Raw genomic sequence first — 20,169 nt, 5'->3', positions numbered from 1 at the left:
AGCCTTATCCTACTGGGACGTGAACTTTCAGTGGTCGGTCCCAGCCGTTGCTATGGCGACAGGAAAAGGCGTCATCGGTTGCCCGTGGTGATAGTGCCGCCGGCGGAGCGTGCATTGTTGGAGTCTTTCGGTGTCACGCTATGGGATACAACGCTGGATCTATCCAGTCACGCTGGATCTATCCAGTCTCAGCTAGTCAACAGTGACACATGGACGTGGTGCACGTGACCCCTAGATTTAGCGCACCTGTTGGGATAAACCACCTGGGGGAGGGGGGTGTTCTGTGTCTGTCCAATGCGTTGTAGGGAAATGTCATTTCAATCTTATTGCAGGCACCACTCAGGCCCATACATGCAACAACATAGGCGAACCCATCTGAGTGATGAGGTAGTTGTAGTGCCTTTTAATGTGCTCGAGGAACCCATTTTACGCCCCTTCCGAAAAACGAACGCAGCTCCAACCAGAATGCCCGTCCCCGGATTCGAACCGGGGTCTGTAAGTTACCAACTAATTGGAACCAGGAGGAACTGTGAGGCTGCTACGCGATTGAAATTGTAATTGCTGGCCACAGAAATATGTTGAAATTCGCAAATCAGCTAGTGCTAAACACGCACCACGAAAAGAAACGCCGGCTGTATAGATACAGATACTGACTATCGGAAACAAAGGACCTACATACCCATGTACCCCCGTCTGCCATACGTTGAGTGGCGCACACTAAGCATGTTTGTACTTGTGCCAAGTACGTGGACGTAATGCACGATTTATGACTGTGACGTACATTGCTCTGGATTGACCCTATAAAAACTACTGGTGAACTGACGGGGATACGTGATTATTTGCTGAATGAGTTGAGACATCTACGGCACACGGAACATACTGTGGTGGATAATTAACTGTATTATCTAAAATCTCGTGCGTCGTAGAATTGTAATACTATCGCCATTACATGTATCTATGACTCTATACAAAATCCTTGCATATCCGTCGTATTGATATTTTAGAAATCTAGCCCTTTATCAAAGCGTTTAGATATTTTGAATGATCGTTAACGAGGAATGTTTTGATAAGATCTGGCCTGTGTGTATATGTGAATACAACATAATTCAGACTTAACAAATCTGCAAAGTGCTAGTGGTACATTGAATAACGATTCTAAAGATTAATATATCACAACATTCCAGATTAATGAAAATGTAGTATGTAATGCTTTACTGTATAATCATATCCCCGCGTGGACAGCATACACTATAATTTGTAAGGTCTTCGCATGACACAAAATGATGTTGGCACAGAAAAACCTTTATAGTACATGTACTGCAATTCATCTGAGGGTTGTTGCTGTATTAAGCAAATGTTGCCTACTAGTATACTCCAAATTCAATGTCAGATTGTCAATACAATTAATTTTTGGACTCATAAAAATATCATCTGGAGAATCAGAACCCTTTCTTCTGGAGTTGATTCCCCCTTTAAGAATTAAGCTTCTTAGCCCTTTCCCGAACATGCAGGGATCGTCCGTCAAGTTCGATGACTTAAAACGCCGTGACACGATGTTGTTTTGATCATTAAAAATTCATGACCCGATAAGGCCGATACTATTACAAGATCTACGACCATTAGGAAGATTGGGAAATAATGGACGGAATGTAATTATGTGCGATGCTGTTATAAATCATGTGCCTGCTTTGAGATAAGGCAGACCTCGAGTCAGTTCAAATCAATTTCATGGTTCGTTTCAAATTGATTGTCTGGACAGAGACGTTAAAAACGTTACAACTATGTCGTAAATTTGCGTAATATTGATTCAAATCTATTTCTGTTGATCACCCTTTCTATGGTCGCGCATACGTTGTGCGATTTGTGTTGTACGATTTTCCGAATGGCCTCAACAGAACCGACATAGATCTACGACAACACTTTCCGTCGCAAGATATGTGAAATTTGTCTACGACACGCACACAACTGTCGCAAGACCGTCCTAAGTTTGATGTCGCTAACCATGCTGTACGTCGTATTTGCCAACTAATTGTAACATTATAACATTATGTACTTATACCAGCTTGCATTACTAAGCTAGTAGAATTCCAAGATTAATTCTGTATTTCCATTTTGTAGTTTGTAGTTATGTTTATGAAGGTTAGACATCCGGATAAACAACATATAAAGACAATTCAAACTCTACAACTGGTTAAACAATGGTGAATCTCCGAATTTTACCCAGTTGTATATTTTGCATTGTCTTTATTACCTTCGCGACGAATGGTTTCGTCGAGAAGGTTATTCGACGGTGCTTGTCTGTGTGTCTGTTAGTGAACAGAATAAGTCGAGAACGCCTGGATGGTTTGTTGTCGTAGTTGGTGTGTCGGTGTGTATGTGGCAAATCTCAAGATGATTAGATTTTGGGCGAAGTGTTTTGCATAATTAACGAGAAAAGTGTAAAAATGTGTTCAATTGTATGCTTTACTATGCGTTCTGGTTGCGACGGGGATATTGATACGGGTAGATTGGGGGCAAAGTTGGTCGTGAGGGGTCATGAGGGGTCATGAGGCAGGCAGGAAACGTCAGTTACATGTACTGCAGCTGCCAGGGACAAATTGGCTATCAGCCAGCTGTAGGGCAGATACAAGAGATAGGCTTGCCCATATAGGCAGTAATGCTTTAAAGCACTAAAACAAGGGCTCAGAAAAGGATTCACCTTAATTGCAAGCCCCAAAAATTCTCATGCACCAGAAAGCCACATCTGTCTACTTTAGAATCATGCAAAGAAAATAGACAGTTGACCAGCTTGTTCTCTCGTAACAGCTGACAGACGAAAACAATCGTCAACTTTGACCTACTCCCAGCCTGGAAGAGTCCACTCGGAGCATGTGAAACCAAACCACAAAGATATCTCCTTACACCAATTAAAAGACTGAAACATACAAATTTTGACCAAAGTTGGATATACACGGCCTTATATGAGTAAGAACAGTCATTAATGCAGTGCCACAGCATGGGAATACCGAGCATATCTGTGTGTCTGTTAGTGAACACGATAAGTCGAGAATTCTTGGAAGGATTGTCTTGGTATTTGGTATGTTGGTAGGTCTCGATGAAACCTGAAAATGATTAGATTTTGGGCCCCCTATCGGCTTGTTACGGTACTGCAGCGGAACTTCATGTTATGATATCTCGTGTTGTGGACATGCTATGGAACTGATTTTTGAGTGGTAGATAGCTCGTTGGGCAGAGAGTAAGTGGTATAGGTTTGGGCCCCCTAGCAACTTGCAGGGGTAGGTTTTGCTTCAGACTTTGAAAGGGAATAACTCAAGAAGGGCTTGATGGAAGGTCATGATTTTTTGCATGTACATAGCTTGAGCGATGATGTACATGATTGGATACTTATTATGCAAATCAGTAACTAATTTGCATAATTAATGAGGAAAGTTTATACATTCATCAATTTCCATGATAGGACTCGCAAACATGTGACATATGTAACTGAGGAAGAGAGAAATATTAATGGATATCAGCTATGCAAATGAGAACCTCATTTACATAATCAATGAGAAAATAATATAACTCGAGATGGGCTTGATGGATGGTCATGATTTTTGGTATGTAGATAGCTTATGTGATGCTTTGTATGATTGGATGATAATTATGCAAATCAGATTATAATTAATGAGGCAATTTTAAAAACCTGCTGTGTTCCATGATATGACTATTCAAATATGTGACATTTGTAACTGAGGAAGAGAGGAATGTCAATAGATAGAAATTATGCAAATGTAGGCCTAATTTGCATAATTCATGAGAAACTACTATCATTCCATACTAGTCAATAACGGCAATTTCATACTTGTTGCATTTAGAAGTTGTGTGAATGTGAACACCATTGAATCAAATTATGCTAATAAGGAGCTTATTTGCATTATTGATGAAAAATGTTAGCATAACCTTCTTTGTTAAGCTCATAATCATAACAAGGAGGTTTAGACAACTTATGTTATTTGGGTGAGGAGGATCAACTGGTATGATTTTTGATTGATGAAAAACACTCCTAATACGTCAGTCATAAAGGTCAAAATCATTTCGCGAAGGTATGAGGTCGTAGAACTCTTGTTATATATTTGTAGTTGTTCGTACGAAAGTCACTGTGTATTTTGTTGCTTCAATAAAGCTTAATATGTATCTGTATCTGTGACAGGGGCTTATCAATGAGTAAAACACGTACAGCTAGATAGAGCTGAATCTCTTTGTATGATTTGTGTTGAACGTGTCTGGAAATAGAACCTGACGTTGGCGGGAAGCAATGCGCTGTGACGTCACTAATGACCCCGGGAGTACTCGGACGGCATTAGGAACACTTGGAGATAAAATTCCAGCGAAATCTCGCTCAGGGGTGGACCATAACCTTATCCCAACTTCAGGGGGTGGGGGTTTGTGTGTGTGTGTGTTTGGGGCTACGGGCAAAACAAGAAGCAGGGTTGTGTGTGTGTGTGTGTTGGGGGGGGGGGGGGGGTTACGGGCAAATGAAGAAGCAGGGTTGTGTGTGTGTGTGGGGGGGGGGGGGTTACGGGCAAAGGAAGAAGCAGGGTTGTGTGTGTGTGTGTGTGTGGGGGGGGGGGGGTTACGGGCAAAGGAATTCGAAGAAGAAGGGTTGTGTGTGTGTGGGGGGGGGGTTACGGGCAAAGGAAGAAGCAGCTCTACTGTAAGAATGTGTTGTTCATAACTTTATAGTTTCATGATTTCAAAGCATTTTGGGTAACATATAATTTATAGGGAGAGGCAAACGTTTTGTGATGACAATAAAGATGAAATATTTGGAAAAATATCCAGTTGAGCTTATATTCCAGCGATCTTGAAAAGATAGACAGACATTATACATTATACATTATACATTATATAGGCAATGCCCTTGGCAATACAAGACAAAAACAATGAACAGCGGACATCACATTGTCAAGTTCCAGGAGCGTGCAAGTCGTGGATTCAAACTCACGAATGCCATGACCTGGTCCAAATGGGGAGTTACTAACTGTCGGTGTCAAGCCACATTTTTGCCCCTGCCAAATATTTGCCTCGACACATTATAGGGTTTAAAGGGACACTTTATCTATATTTTTAAAAAAAGGGGCCTTAGGTACGGATCCCAGGGGCCCATTGACTTTGACTAACCTAACTTATAATTATAACCTTAACCTACCTATAACCCTAACTTAACTCTAACCCTATAACCCTACCCTATCTCCGAGAATACGCACTACCCCACGAAACTGGAGGAGCATAAATTTAGCGCGACACCGACGCACGCTATATCAACACGCGGCAAAGGACGTCGTTGTGTTACAAAGTGCAGGCTTAGATAAGAATAATCATAGATCATACATGTAGATTCATAACTTCACCTGCTCGGGCAACCAATGAATTATTCACGGTTCGTCCTTGCCACTAAGTCTAGTAAACAATGGCCCCATACATCTTCCAGTCTAAGGGTGTTTTGGCAACGAGACAGACCTATCCTATTCACTGGTTTTCGTCCAGTAAGCTCGTTCACGCTTCCGAGTGCTCATGAGCGGCGATAGGAATTGTGGGTAGTATGTCAAAGGTGAAGGCCTCTAATGTGTAAACAGTTCTTGTTTCGACCATTGTCTCTTTTTCTATTATAATATCCAGACGTGTTTGTTTATGTCCCAGGGACCTTTGACATATTACCCACAATTCCTGTCGCCGCGCATGCGCACTCGAAAGTGTGAACGAGCTTATTACTAGTATATGTGAGTATATCGGTAGAACAACGTAGCACGTTAAAATGATCTTTGTTATATCATGTTGACGTAAATATAAACATTGTATACGATCACTGCGCGAAAGGGGTCCATTTCCGGACAAATCCGATATTGACACATCACTGGGCATGTTACATATTCGGACCGTTTCCAAGTACTCAAATCGATACCTAACATATTCGGAAATATTTAGATTCAAGAAATATTTCCTAGCAAATTCGGATAAATACAACTTTTTATTTTTCCGGATACAGTTCAGGGTCGTATCGTAATTCCGGATACGTGTTTCTTTATGTATACGGAGATATCTGTTGTTAAGATACTTCGGCAATCCATGTTGTATTCTGACTTTGCCGTGACAGGTAAGATATCCGGGAATTTATTGACTCCGAAAATGTTGCTATTCATTTCCGGACAAATCCAAAGTTTGACACATCACTGGGCATGTCAAATATACGGACTATTTTCAAGTACTTATATTGACACCTGAAATATCCGGAAAAATTGTGATTCAAGAAATTATTCCAAGCAAATCCGGATAAATATAGTTTTTATTTTATTTACCGGACTCTTTACAAGTTCGTATCATAACTCCGGATACGTATTTCGTTATGTATACAGAGAAATCTGTTGTCAAGCGCGAAAGCGGTCTATTTCTGGACAAAATCCAAACTTTGACACATAACTGGACATGCCAAGTATTCTGAACGTTTTCGGACATTTTGTCAATACACAACATTTACGGAAATATATTGAATCAGGAATTGTTTCGTTGCAGATCAAGCAAAATATGACTTAGGATATTTGCGGATACCGTACATGGGAGTTTCATTACTCCAAATGCGTGTTTCTTTACATACACGAAGATATCTGTTGACTTTGTCATGACACATATCCGATGATATTTCGAATCCAAAACAATTGCTATCTTTATTAATGCAAAGCAAGTACTACCGATTATGTGCCATTTTAGTTTCTGTAGTCCAGGTTAAAGTATGCGTTTTACTGTATTTTCCCACATATCCGGGAATACATATGATGGCCCGCATCGTCAACCGATGAACGCGGCGACTATGATGATGATGATGATGATGTTCCGTTTACGCAATATATATCGTTCTCTGTGATAAAATAAAAAAAAGTTCCAGGCAAATCTGAATGTTGAACGTGCCGCGTATTCGGACAGTTTCCAAACAGGAATTTCGACACAGCATATCTGGAAATATTCCGATTCCGGAATTGTTCATTTTTGTGTCCAGGAAATGTCTTGGTTTATCTTTTCCCCGTATACGAAGCATGTTTTCTGAAGGCGTTCCGGACTCCGAAAATGACCAGAATCAAAACAGTTGTCCGGAAATAAGTCCGAAAATGTCAATCCATAGCAGAGGGGCATTGTGGGACACTTAGATTTCCGGACGTATTTGCGCGTATCACGACCAAGATACGGTCGGTACAATAATATATGTTGCCTCTAGGGGGAGCTTTTTGTCTCCGTGCTTGAAACTATCAAATCGATCAGCAAATACACAACTTCGGGTTTCTGGTAGTTCTTGAAATCTAAAAAAGAATTGCACGAGTGCGTTAAGCCAAACAGTGACACACTTTGTGATCTTGTGCCAATCAAAGCAACTTAAGTTAGATTTCCATAACCGATTTATACATGCATGTGCAAAATTGAAATACCTGCATCAATCTATTGCTAAAGCATGATATGAAGACAAGCGTGTGGCCTGCCATGGAAATGTATTCATATATATATATATATATGGGCACCCTTCCAAAACCGTACTGGCTCGTCTGTCTTCTCAGTTGGGACATTGGTATGTACACAATTACGATAAGATCTGGCCACCAGATGGTTTGGAAAATATGCCTGATTTCTGATTGGTCCGTTCATCTATGACGCATTCCTGGAATGTTAGCGCCAAACTTAACGGTTCCGGCAGAGTTGGAGAAAGAGCCAGGGTGAGCTGTTTCAGCGTGTGCCGGAGGTATCTGCCGGAGCCCGAGTCTCTTAACATCCTATTCTCAATACGATCTGACGGAATACACCGCGAGATTCGTCTTTTCTGAACCAACTTGCAAAGACGAGGAATAACCTGTATCATCAGTACTCGGGAGTCGGGACCGAAGTGGATGGTACGAGGACAACGGGGTGCAGTGACCTCAGCGGAGCATGGACAAAGCCGAGAACACGGTAACTGAACTTCCAATATCTACAATTGGAGACGGGTTAAACTAATACCTACATCAGAAATTAGTCATTTCTTACTCTAGTGTGTCAATTTGCAGCTAGGAGAGTTTCACAGAAATTGTTTTCAAGCAGCTCTTCCGTGAAGCACAACAGGCCACCCACATGTATCATAATAGAAAACATGTGTGTATACGGAATATCAGTAATCAACATTTTCCCGGATACTGTTAATGGTCATTTCTTTACTCCGAATACGTGTTTCCCTCTGTGTACGGAGATATCAGGGGTTTGAATACTACAGAAATCCATGCTGTAACATGACTACAGAGAAGAGTCAATATACCTGACAAATATTAGAAATTTTCTGAATATACCTATGCCGAATATATCAAGTCCAAGCAAAAACAACAATCCTTAGTTGTGTCGTATCGTGAAATATCAGTTCTCAGTAAATGCTACGTGTTTGGTGACCTGATACTCATCATATTGAGGACTGTTACCTGGCAATGTGAGGATAATAAACATTATTTTGCTGCTGTCCTGTCGAGTTTAGTAACAAAAGGAATGTTGTGTTTCTAGCCACATCATTTGATAAGGGTTTTTATTTTTCAATTCTTTTTAGATTTTCAGTTCGACCTTAGGATCTGTTTTAACTTTAACATATCATACAGGAATGGTATTATAATCTGTTCAGTCTGTTGACATTATCTTTGACAGTACCTTGAAATAATTTAGAAATTATTTTTATGCATATGCGATCCGAAAGAAAGCAGTCTTTATTTCGTGATATTGTTTTGCTTTTGTTTTGGATACTGTACAGGGGCGTTTCGTAAGACCGAATACGCGTTGTTGATATATTACAACAACCCATGTTTCAGTATTCTGACTATACATAGATATGCTAAATATATTGACTAAGAAACTGTTGCTACCCTATGCCCAGGAAAAAGCAGTACTCCTGATTGTTCCGTATACGTACCACGTGCGTTTAAGTGGTTCAGATATGTGTTTTTCTCTATTTGCCCTTATATCCGGGAATACCAGTTTTCCGTATACAGTGTATGTAACATATTTCCTTCCCTATACGAGAAGGGTAGATTTCTAGGCAAATCTGAAGGTTACACATGTCGCGTATATCTGGACATTTCCAAACAAGAATTTCCACACAGCATTTTCGGAAATATTTCGACACAGGAATTGTTAATTTGCGTGTCCGGTTAATATCTTAGAATATCTGTTGTCCGTATATGTTACATATTTCCTCATGGTATTCCGGAATCTGCGTTCCTATTTCCGACACGTGTTTCTATGTACAAAGTCTCTCCAGCAATGCGTATAGTACCTGTACTGTCTGCCAATAAGTCCGATGCCTTTCCGTTTTCCTAATTTGTGTTTCATCCATATGTTTAAGTGTTTTTATTACTCAACTGATCGCAAAGTTCATTGACTTGGTTTGGGTTTGTCACGTGAAGTCTACAAAGATAAAGTTTCAGTTGGGCAGTATTTCAATGTTGTTGGAAACATAATTTACATTTCTTTATTGAGCCGACTTTGTTCACTTTACCTTTTGCTATCGTTATTTGACCATATGCATGATCCGACTGGAATCAGACAAGGCTAAACTTTAAGTAAACAGGTATCCGGTCTCTGATGTCTTTAGTGTTGTAGACCATCTTGTTTTTGATTCGATCGTTGTTTATTTCGCTGTGTCATATCATTGGAGAGGGAGGGTGCGCATTTGATGTAGTAGGTCTCGACTCGTCTCCACATTTGATTTATTCTAGCCACGTTTATTTTTCAGCATCTTCCGCTGAGTATATCGGGGGGTTATAAAGACAGTTCCAGTGCAGCAACATCTTTGCAGCAAACCAACCTGTGTGACTTCCGCACGCCTATCTTGGAATAATGATATGTCTGTTAACACCTATACGTTTAAGAAGCATGTTTGTATCAGAACATTCCTTTATGTGACACGGATAACATGTTAGACCTGGTGCCTAACAAAGTTAATTAATCCGTACCGTAATTGCCGTTGCGGGTGTGCCGTCAAACGCCCAGAATGAGTAGCATCATGTGAAAACACATTGTAAATGTTCATAAGTAAACTACAACGTGAATATCCCTAAGCAAAATTTGTATGATTCATACTCTGATGTATTTATAGAGGTTACAGAAGAAGCTCTAAATGTTATGATATAACTTCTGCATACATTCTATATTCATTGATTTACCGAGTAAGAGATTTGTATCATTGGTTTTCAATTACCCTCATTCAGAATATTGACATTATATCACGTATAGTCTCTATTGATCTTATTTTTACTTTTAATTACTTATACCTTGATTTCCAGGACTTATAACAGCAATGTTTTCGTACATATATTACCACAATTAAGACTGTTCAAGATTGTTCACTGTGTAGTAAGTTATATACCTACATTTGTATTTCCGCTGTTGTAGAACATCTACCGATAACCAAATCTATATGCCTAACTTGAATCTGAATCATCAGTAAGCGTTACCACGAAACTGTTCAGATATAGGACTTAAACAATTACAGAGTGATTTAAAATATTCTTGCTTTTCGTATTTTCTTTGCCATGTATCTAGCTAGTATGTTTAATCTCAGATATATAATTTCAGGAGCAAAAACACACCGTATACATTGCGGACTCAGTGTTACGGATATGCGTTTCCGACTATAGATATTCATCGGTAAGTTGCTGGATGTCCGTTGCAGAAAGACTCCGAATACGCTACCAAAAAGTTGGACTATCCGGTTGATATCCGGAAACAAAACTGCAGCATATCCGGATCCGGGTATGCGACGATGAAACATGTTCCCGTTTCAGGCTCCAGATATTAATCCGTATTCGTGGTCTCTCCGTTGAAAAAAACCCGCATACGTTTCCGGAAAGTCAAAATATTCGGGTGATATCCGGAAACAAAACGGTAACATATCCGGATCCGGATATGCACCAATGAAACATGTTCCCGTTTCCGGCTCCAGATACTAATCCGTATTCGCGGTCTCTCCGTTGATAAAAAAATCCGCATACGTTATTGGAAAGTCGGGATATTCGGCTGATATCCGGAAACAAAACTTTAACATATTCGGATCCGGATATGCACCAATGAAACATGTTCCCGTTTCCGGCTTTAGATATGTATCCGTATTCGCGGTCTCTCCGTTGATAAAAAAATCCGCATACGTTATTGGAAAGTCGGAATATTCGGCTAATATCCGGAAACAAAACTTTAACATTTTCGGATCCGGATATGTTGCGATTAAATGTGTTCCCGTTTCCGGCTTTAGATATTCATCCGTATTCGCGGTCTCTCCGTTGAAAAAAAAATCCGTATACGTTACTGGAAAGTCGGAATATTCGGCTGGTATCCGGAAACAAAACTTTAACATATTCGGATCCGGATATATTGCGATTAAATGTGTTCCCGTTTCCGGCTCCAGATATTAATCCGTAAACTTAGGATATCGAGATCAAGAAACGTCTGAATATCGTCGGAAACGTAATATTGTCGGAAATATCCTATCATTGAAACGTCCGGAAATCGACCCTTTTCGCACAGTGGATAATAAGTCATTATTGTCATATTTGTCACTTCCCAAGTACTCTAATCTTAGTATTTGTAACGTCCACAAAGAGGCAAACTTGCTTTTGATAATTCCATGATGTACGTAGGCGTTTGTGTCATTTCAGGTTTTAGTTGAGTGGCGAAGTTGCTCACCACATAACAAACTATTAACGTCACTCAGTTTATAAACATGGCCTAGCTGAGCCCATTTCCTTATACACCCTGAGATCAACATCAGATATGGAATTACATAATGTACTCTTTGATAACATGCCACAGTAACTAGGACAGAGATATATAAAGTTATACCGCCGAAGTCTAGGGCTGTGAATTGACTTTGTGCGGACTACTACTAACTATACATCTCTATATAGCTATTTCTCGCTTTTATAAAATTCGATCACTTGATAAATTTGAAATGATAATTATCAAATGACGAAATTTAAAAAAAAGAGAGAAACAGCTATAGAAACATAGAGCTATGGATTGGAAATCGAAGTCGGAGGAAAAAGACTTTGCGTCTAAACCCAAGCATGGAGTTATTGTATAACATCATACTTATCGTATAATTGTATGTGACATTATCACGCACATGGTTTAAGTTATCAAAGATCAAACAGAATTATCATTTCAATTAGCTAAATCACTGATGATTTATCATTTATGGTCATGACTGTTCTAGTATCAATACACAGCTGTGAAAGACAGACAATGTTATACCAATTTTCATAACTATATTATTTCTAAGTAACATGGAAGCAAATGGTGCCAGAAAAGCACACTCACCTGACGACGATGATTGAGAGAGATCCCTTTTCCTTGGCAAATGTCCAGATCTTTGTTTGTCTATGTCTTAAGAGAACAGATTAAGGTGATTTTGGACACGCCCAATAACGTCTGCATATGCTTGCAATATCTTTCAGGACGAGTTCACTCACAACTCCATGGAGGGGTGGTCACTCTGAAATACTTGGGATCATTTTCCATTTGTAGTCCTTTTTTTCTGTCTACACTTTTCAATATTTCATAAATATATCACAGTCCTCTCCGAAATGCTTGATATTCATTTTATTTGTGATGTCCCTCCATCCTTAGTTCACCCCTGCTGCTACAATGGAATAGTCTCTGACGTAGTTACAATCCGTAATTGGCGGATATAAGAGTAGACGACTCCGTGGGATCAAATCTTATCAAATTAGACCATACCCAAGTCAAATTGAGGGGGGGTCCTACCTACAAAAATAGCTGACATTATCATATCATCCTTTCTGTAAACAGATGATAAGACGACGCTTTCAGACCAACTGTATTCTTGAGAAGAAGACGGGGAAAAGGACGACGTCTATCAAAACTCAAGGTAACCAATCTGAAGAAACTTAGCATCATTTAGAAATTAAATGTACAGTTCTTGATACAATGTATGTTTCCTCAAATGATTAAAGACTCAGCCGTCGCTGGCATATTATATCGCACATGTCGAGAGTTTACTCATATTTATGCAACTACCGTCCAAAGCTCTGTTCGGGATTCTACGACCATTGCCTATTTCCCTAATGATGTTAGCGTCTCGTTTTTATCTGGTTTACATGTCCCCAGAGGGATTTGTGTCAGTGCCAATAATGGCGTACAAGAGACAACCGTCCAGCTCTGGACAACACTATAGTACACCAAGGAGGCTATACAACTCCTTGAATGCACTGATAGTCTGATAAAATCGTCCGACAACGATTATATAAGGGCAAGTTACGTCGATGAAGGTTAGAAATTCAGGTAATAAGATACGCTAAAAAGTAGTTACTAGCACGCAAGGAACTGGATACAATTTGGAAACAATGGCAAGGGCAAGTTAGTTAATGGTTACGGCGCAGCTATATTCGTCGTAGGCCGTCGTACGATTTTGATGTCGTGGAATTTCAAAACAGGCTATGACAGAAGCAACCGCCGACAGTTGTCTGGGACAACCCTTTCCGTAGCAAGACAGGTTGCAATTCGTATCCCACGACTTTTCCAAGAATGTCTTCAATATGCGATCGTGCGACGATCGTGCGACCTTCGTACAACTATCGTGCGACGATCGTACGACCTTCTTACAACCGTCGTACGACGATCGTACGACCTTCGTACAACCATCGTACGACTTTCGTATGACCTTCGTACGATCATCGTACAACCATCGTACGACGATCGTACGATGAATGTGACGTGGGCCATTAATCATTTACTGTATGGACATCTAGGCATGTATCTTGTGTAAAACCCCAAGTGGACATTCCATTTGACAGATCATGAATGAAGATCTTGGTAACAGTATAAGTGATTATATCTATTCTGATAGTGGCCAACTGCTTACAATATTGATTTCAATTTCTTTCCAATTAAGCTTTCCTGTAGATATTAGATGTAAAAAAAAACACGATTTTGATATCTCTGAAACGTACCTTTTTTTACATAATGTACTCGTATGTCCGATGCATTTATTGACAAGTATATTGTATTCTTTCTTTTGCCTTGCGCCCTTCTGGTGATAATAAATAAGGAGATAAAGGGTTGCCCTAGGCTTTTAACGCGTATTATGTTATTCATTATGTGCAGATCTAGAATAAAGATGATTTTAAACACTGCGAAAATTTTCGACAAACATAACCCATACATTTTGGAAAACTACTATCTGGGAAAACAACTTTTCTTTTGAGTTAAATGTAGAAAAGTTTCAGTCCCTGTCGTCTAGTCCAATGTCAGAATCAGGATTCCCAGCCAGCATGCTTGCGACGTATTTGGCAAAAACAGTTAAATCGAAGGCAACTGTTTTCACCTCTGGGCGATCGTACATGGCGGACAGCCAAGCAAAGAGTTTTGGAAACTCGTCTTCTTGCATCTTGACGGCGTCATCAGACAAGAGCAGGTCTCTCAGCTCGAACCACGGCCAAATGCTGTAGTCAAAGAAACCGGGCTGGTCGCCACCGAAGAAAGGCCGCCCACTTTTGACCAGGTGGGTCTCGAAGATGGACAAGCCTTCCTTCAAGGCGTCGAAAGCTCTCAGCTGGTCATCTCCTTTGGACATGGAGACTTTCATGAAGTTGGGCTGAGTCTGTGTGGATGGAGGAAGAAGTAAAAACAGTGATGAAGACCAAATGAAGACATAAGAATAAACTTTATGTGTGCTACTGTAAAATTCAGCACAAAAGGGTATAATTGGCCAGAAAAGTCAGTCCGCGGTACGATTAACATCTCCCCCGGTGTTATGCCAAATTTCCGAGCTTGCCAAGTACGTGAGAGGTCAGCAACTGCACCCGAGCACGACACTTTTTTTGGGGGGGGGGGATTCCAGTTTACGTGAGAGGAGTACTCTAAGTGCAAAACATTCGTGGGACGTGGCAATTTTCAAGCACAAGTCTAACCCTAACCCTAAGTCTTACTCAAGCCCCAAACCCCTTCCCTAATCCTAATCATAACCCTAATCCTACCTGTAAATCTTGCCCTGTCCCCATCAACCCAGCCCTAACTCCACATAGGTGCTCCTACTCACTTAAACTGGAATCCCCCATAAAGTGTCGTGCTCAGGTTCAGCAGCTGACCTCTCATGTATTTGGTAGCTCAAGGATTTGGCTCTACACTGGGCCCTCGCCTGCAATTGAACCCCTATGATGGCCAAACTATGGATGCTAAGATTACGTCATAGTCAGGTGACTGCAAACAGCGAATGTGATTCGTGCATTGTGCTGACCTTGGTGCAACCAACCAACATGGCGGACGCTAAGATTACGTCATAGTCACGTGACTGCAAACAGCGAATGTGATTCGTGCATTGTGCTGACCTTGGCGTAACCAACCAACATGGCGGACGCTAAGATTACGTCATAGTCACGTGACTGCAAACGGCGAATGTGATTCGTGCACTGTGCTGACCTTTGCGTAACCAACCAACATGGCGGACGCTAAGATTACGTCATAGTCACGTGACTGCAAACGGCGAATGTGATTCTTGCATTGAACTGACCTTGGCGTCCCAGATGGCCTGCAGCATCCCGATCCGTGCTTTCTCCAGAGGCTCCTCCGGTAACAGCTTCCTGCCCGGGAAGACCCGGTCCAGGTACTCGTTACACACCAGGGACTCGTACACGACTTTGCCGTCATGTTGCAGGGTGGGCACCTTGGCCAGGGGGTTGATGGCGAAGAACCACTCGGGCTTGTCCTTCAAACAGACGTTGACGGTCTCGTAACTACATGTAAAAAGAAATAAGTCCTGCATCACCAAATATGGTCAGGTGCGCATTTTAGTGTAATTTATGTCGTGGAAAATGTAAGTAGATGAAACAATTTGTAGGAGTGAACGTTATGTGTTATGATTGAGTGCTTTTTATGTCAGAAAGTTATTGTTTGTCAAAATTTACCAACACTATTGGTGTTAAAGTTAAAATTGTTGGAGTGGCTGTTTTGTAGCGATCTGGTAGATTGAAAGATTGCGCCTTCAGTATTTAGTAACTCGGCGGTACAGAAGCGCCGACTAGTATTACATGGCAGCACTACAGCTTTGGAACTGTACTACACGTAGTACTCAACGGCTCCTCGGTTGCAGTACTGTCACGTATTACTAGTCGGCGCTTCAGTACCGCCGAGTTGCTAAATACTGCTACATAATATCAATATAGACCCGAAACAAGATGACGACCAGTAGTCGTCAGACATTTAGGATGACGGCGTCTGTCGATGTCGACGTATCTCTCTATCACGAACCTGTGAAATAATAACACAGAAACGCACAGGCTCGTACAAAGATGGGTAACACACTGACGAACAAACTTACTCTATCCCCTTAGCAGCCAGTACCAGCCTTGTCCTGTGAGCGTACGGACAGAACCGACTACTGATGAGACGGAGCACACCCGGTGCCGGGGGTTCGGGGGCAGTGGAACCTGTATAAAATTACAATATTTAAGATGAAACATATATCTGGATCCAGTTTAGCTGACAGAAAACTTGATGACGTTCAAGCACTAGTAGTACATAATCTCCCCGACCAACTCCCAACCTGGCAGCCACAAATGATTTCGCTCACAAAGCCTTGGGTCTACGCTAGGTGGCGCTTTCGTAGCTGGCCGCACTTTTTGCCTGTCTGTCTATTAGTTTTTAAAAAGTGGATTTCACGCTGTTTTAGTTGTCACTACTTGGAAGCTAACATGAAGGTATGATCACGTTTTAATAATTATTAACGTTACATCTTCGTAGTAAGTAAAACTACGCCTAGAGCGATTTTAAATTTGCTGCGTACTTTAGAGTAATGTTAGTGTTTTGATGTTTTCAATTAATTGTTTTAAGTGTTGCAGTAATATTATGTAACTGAGCGTGCAATTCAGCCAGTAGGCTGCCATATGCTTTGTGCAATAAACCAATATCAATTTCAGATATTGTGAATTATCGACAGTACATGATTTCAGTATCGCTCGAGATAGATCTATCCTGTTGTTTGGTCATTGTCTGGCGAAAGTAGGTCATTGGTAGCTTAGGTATCAAAGGTCCTTTGTTCAGTGACATGTTGACCTGTGTTACGACTCCGCGAGATATAAACTTTCCCATTATTACAAAATGTGCCATACGACTGAAGAGATCAACAATATTTCAATCACATATGATTCTTAGGCCTACAAGTTACAAAAACAAATGTCGGTGGTGGCCCCAAAAACCGCCTCCTAGTACGTATAGTACGCCCCTCGATATTCTCTTCTATAACTCGCTAGTATTCGCAGTACAAAACAGTACACCTCTACTGCTCTGCGCTCTTTTTCTCCCCTATTTAAACCCATAGTTTCTATTTTGTCAACTATCTTTTCTACCTGTCTTGTAGGCTTTCTTAACTAGGTCATTGGTATCAGACGTCCTTTGCTCATCGACATGTTGACCTTTGTGACGACTCCGGAAGAGACAAACTTTCCCATTGTCCCAATAGTGCTATACGACTGGAGGGATTAACAGTATTCCAGTCACGAATGTTTCCTAGGTCAACAAATTACAATAAAGATGTCGGTGGTGGCCCCGAACCCAACCGTCTCCTAGTACGCCCCTCCCCCTTATTTTCGTCCATAACTTGATAGTATTCACGGTACAAAACACCTCTACGCCCTTCTGCTCCCTTATTTAAACCCATAGTTTCTCCTTTGTCAACTATGTACTTCTCTACCTGTCTTGAAGGCTTTCTTAGGCAGCATGGTGCTAGCAGGTGTGGACCCCGAGCGTCTCAGATCCGGCAGGGTGGTTGCTTGCAGAGTGGTCGGTCGAGTTGTTGCAAAGAACGTGCGGATGGTGTTTGCCATGCATACGGCGTTATATAACCAACATCACGAGATACAACATTAGGCAACTAAACCATTGGCAGTGCCGGACACCGTTTCTTTGGCGACTGCTTTTTTTTTATACTCCTGAACATGAATTAGATTTTTCTAGGGTAATACATGGGTGGATACAGTATGTAATTGTCTGTCATAATGAACACATTATTGTTGAAACATTATGAGCAACTGTGGAATCATACTTTAATCGTAAAAGTTTCCCCAACTGCGTTTTGATCCAAAGACCGTGTTTTAATAATCTGTGAATTCGTACATCATATTTTACAGTGCGGTGTTATTTTTTCATGGAAAGTAGGGCGAGCTTCTCGCATTTACGTGACTGTGTATGCGACATCATGCGGAGGCCAGTAGCATGACAGCCCACCTTATAGAAGAAGAAGAAGAAGAACTTAATTGCACGACAATTGTACATGGTACAAAGTATGGCAAGAATTCGTAAACATAATACAAAGTAGAAGTATAGAATAAAACTTAACATCCTAATTACTAATACAATACAATTAGGGCTAGCATACATTTTGATATAGCGTATCAGTTATAATCGAGTTGGTTTAATCATTAGTTTCGGTATTTTTCCTTATGTGAAAGCAGTCATTTAGATGTTTTCCTATTTTCGCATTGTTGTGATTGTTGCATTAAAATATATACTCAAAACGGTCGGTAGCATCGAGACTCAACAACACGTGTACTTGTTTTGAGAAATGCATATGTGAATAACTTATTACGTAAAACATCATATCTAGAGCATTCCATGACAAAGTGAAATGCATCTTCAATTTCCATTGGACAATATGGGCGAAACCTTTGGTCAGGGGCTATATTATAATATCTGCCCGTCTCTATTTCTAACTTATGACTACTGATTCTTAACTGAGTTACCGCTTTACGAATTTGAACGTTATTTATATCATCAAGATATGAACTGTACTTCCTGTCACTCCGTAAGTTTAACATTTGCGGTGACACCATGTTCCCACTCACGTCATGCCACTGTACTGAGGGGACATTTAAATAACTACGAACACATTAGAACACAAACGCCCAGACACACGCAAACAGGTGAATATATTAAAGAGATTTGAATAAGATCCAGTGGCAGCTCTGCATTTCTCAGCTACTCATTGCTAGCTCGAATCAACATGCCCTACTCTAGTGCCATAAATTAAATTAATGATCGAGATAAAATTGACATGTTTACCATCTTACACCCCAGAGGCTCTACATCCGTGCCTCATTTTAAATTACCAACTGCCTACTTCTAAGGCCATGTTGATTTGATTATATGGATGACATCCGTGCGCGTGCGTGCATCAATTTTTGTCCGTTTCCAAAATTAAAAGTTTTCGGCCATACTGTTAATCGAAGAAATTAGTTGCAAAATGAGAAAATACACCCTGTAAATTGAAAGAAATATATATATATATATCTATATATTTCGGAAAACCTATGTTTATGTCGTAGGATGCCAAAGTCAATTCCAAAGTCAAAGAAGAAGATGTGAAATAACAAAAACATGAAGAATCTATTATTCTGTATACCATACTCTGTGTGTTGAGTTTAGTTCAGCCTTCCTGACAACGTAGAATTCATAATGAAAGGATTGAAGGCAGATTCTTTTGCCAAACGTTTTTTATTTATTTATTGTAAGCTCGCATCAGCTTTGGGGCCCCCAGAGGATGTCATCTATATCATCAAATCAACATGGCCTAATTAAAACTCCGTACACACGTCTGACACGAATTCGAAGGCAATAACGTGCGAGGAGCAATGAGGCCCAAAGGTATTACTCAAAGCTACGGTTGACAGGTCTTATAGACACTGATAACCTAAGGGAGTCTCGTCGTATACTGTAAATGCAGAAATGTTCGCGGTGGTTTTATGTTCGCGATTTTCGTGGTGAAATCTTTACCGCGAACTTAAAACCACCACGAAAAGCCGTTCAATTGTGTGACTGTAACACTACTATCGTTTCAAACACGAAGTCAAAACAACGGCGAATACTCCATTTTGATTTCTCCCTACCGCGGATATTTCTGAATTTACAGTAGTCATACTGACGCAAATAGGACGTGAACAAGGAAGTAGTGTCGAGCATCTCACGTCAGATCTTCAAGACATGCACGTATTCTTAAGATTTCTACAGTGTCACATGCAATATTTCTTGTTCAGAATTATTGCTTACATAGGTATAGATGTTCAACAGTGTTGGGCAAAAGCAACACAGAAGCGCTGACTGATTTTTTCTCAATGCAACGGAAATTTG

At 40.6% G+C, this 20,169-nt stretch overlaps 1 protein-coding gene and 1 long non-coding RNA gene across 2 annotated transcripts; one reads left to right on the top strand and one right to left on the bottom strand.

The window, feature by feature from the left end:
• Positions 1 to 5,849: 5,849 nt before the first annotated feature.
• On the top strand, positions 5,850 to 10,542 carry LOC136437901 (uncharacterized). The gene is made up of 2 exons (XR_010756352.1): positions 5,850 to 7,971; positions 9,770 to 10,542. It is a non-coding gene; the product is annotated as an uncharacterized lncRNA (long non-coding RNA).
• Positions 10,543 to 12,613: 2,071 nt separating this feature from the next.
• LOC136438401 (glutathione S-transferase omega-1-like) lies at positions 12,614 to 17,861 on the bottom strand. Its single transcript, XM_066433172.1, has 4 exons — positions 17,738 to 17,861; positions 16,367 to 16,475; positions 15,524 to 15,782; positions 12,614 to 14,650 (listed from the first exon to the last, which is right to left on the bottom strand). The coding sequence occupies exons 1-4, from the start codon at positions 17,763 to 17,765 to the stop codon at positions 14,273 to 14,275; spliced, it is 774 nt and encodes a 257-aa protein (XP_066289269.1). The 5' UTR covers positions 17,766 to 17,861; the 3' UTR covers positions 12,614 to 14,272.
• Between the last annotated feature and the right edge of the window lie 2,308 nt (positions 17,862 to 20,169).

Source organism: Branchiostoma lanceolatum, chromosome 7 (assembly GCF_035083965.1).
Source record: "Branchiostoma lanceolatum isolate klBraLanc5 chromosome 7, klBraLanc5.hap2, whole genome shotgun sequence".
Lineage (NCBI taxonomy): Eukaryota > Metazoa > Chordata > Leptocardii > Amphioxiformes > Branchiostomatidae > Branchiostoma > Branchiostoma lanceolatum.
Note: the sequence above shows the minus strand (reverse complement) of the source record. Positions and strands in the feature narration are given on the sequence as shown.

Coding starts and splice junctions, on each gene's coding strand:
- LOC136438401 (XM_066433172.1), bottom strand. CDS start 17,765: ATGCTGCCTAAGAAAGCCTTCAAGACAG. Junction 16,476..17,737: donor TAAGAAAGCCTTCAAGACAG/GTAGAGAAGTAC, acceptor AATTTTATACAG/GTTCCACTGCCCCCGAACCC. Junction 14,651..15,523: donor AATCACATTCGCCGTTTGCA/GTCACGTGACTA, acceptor CCATCCACACAG/ACTCAGCCCAACTTCATGAA.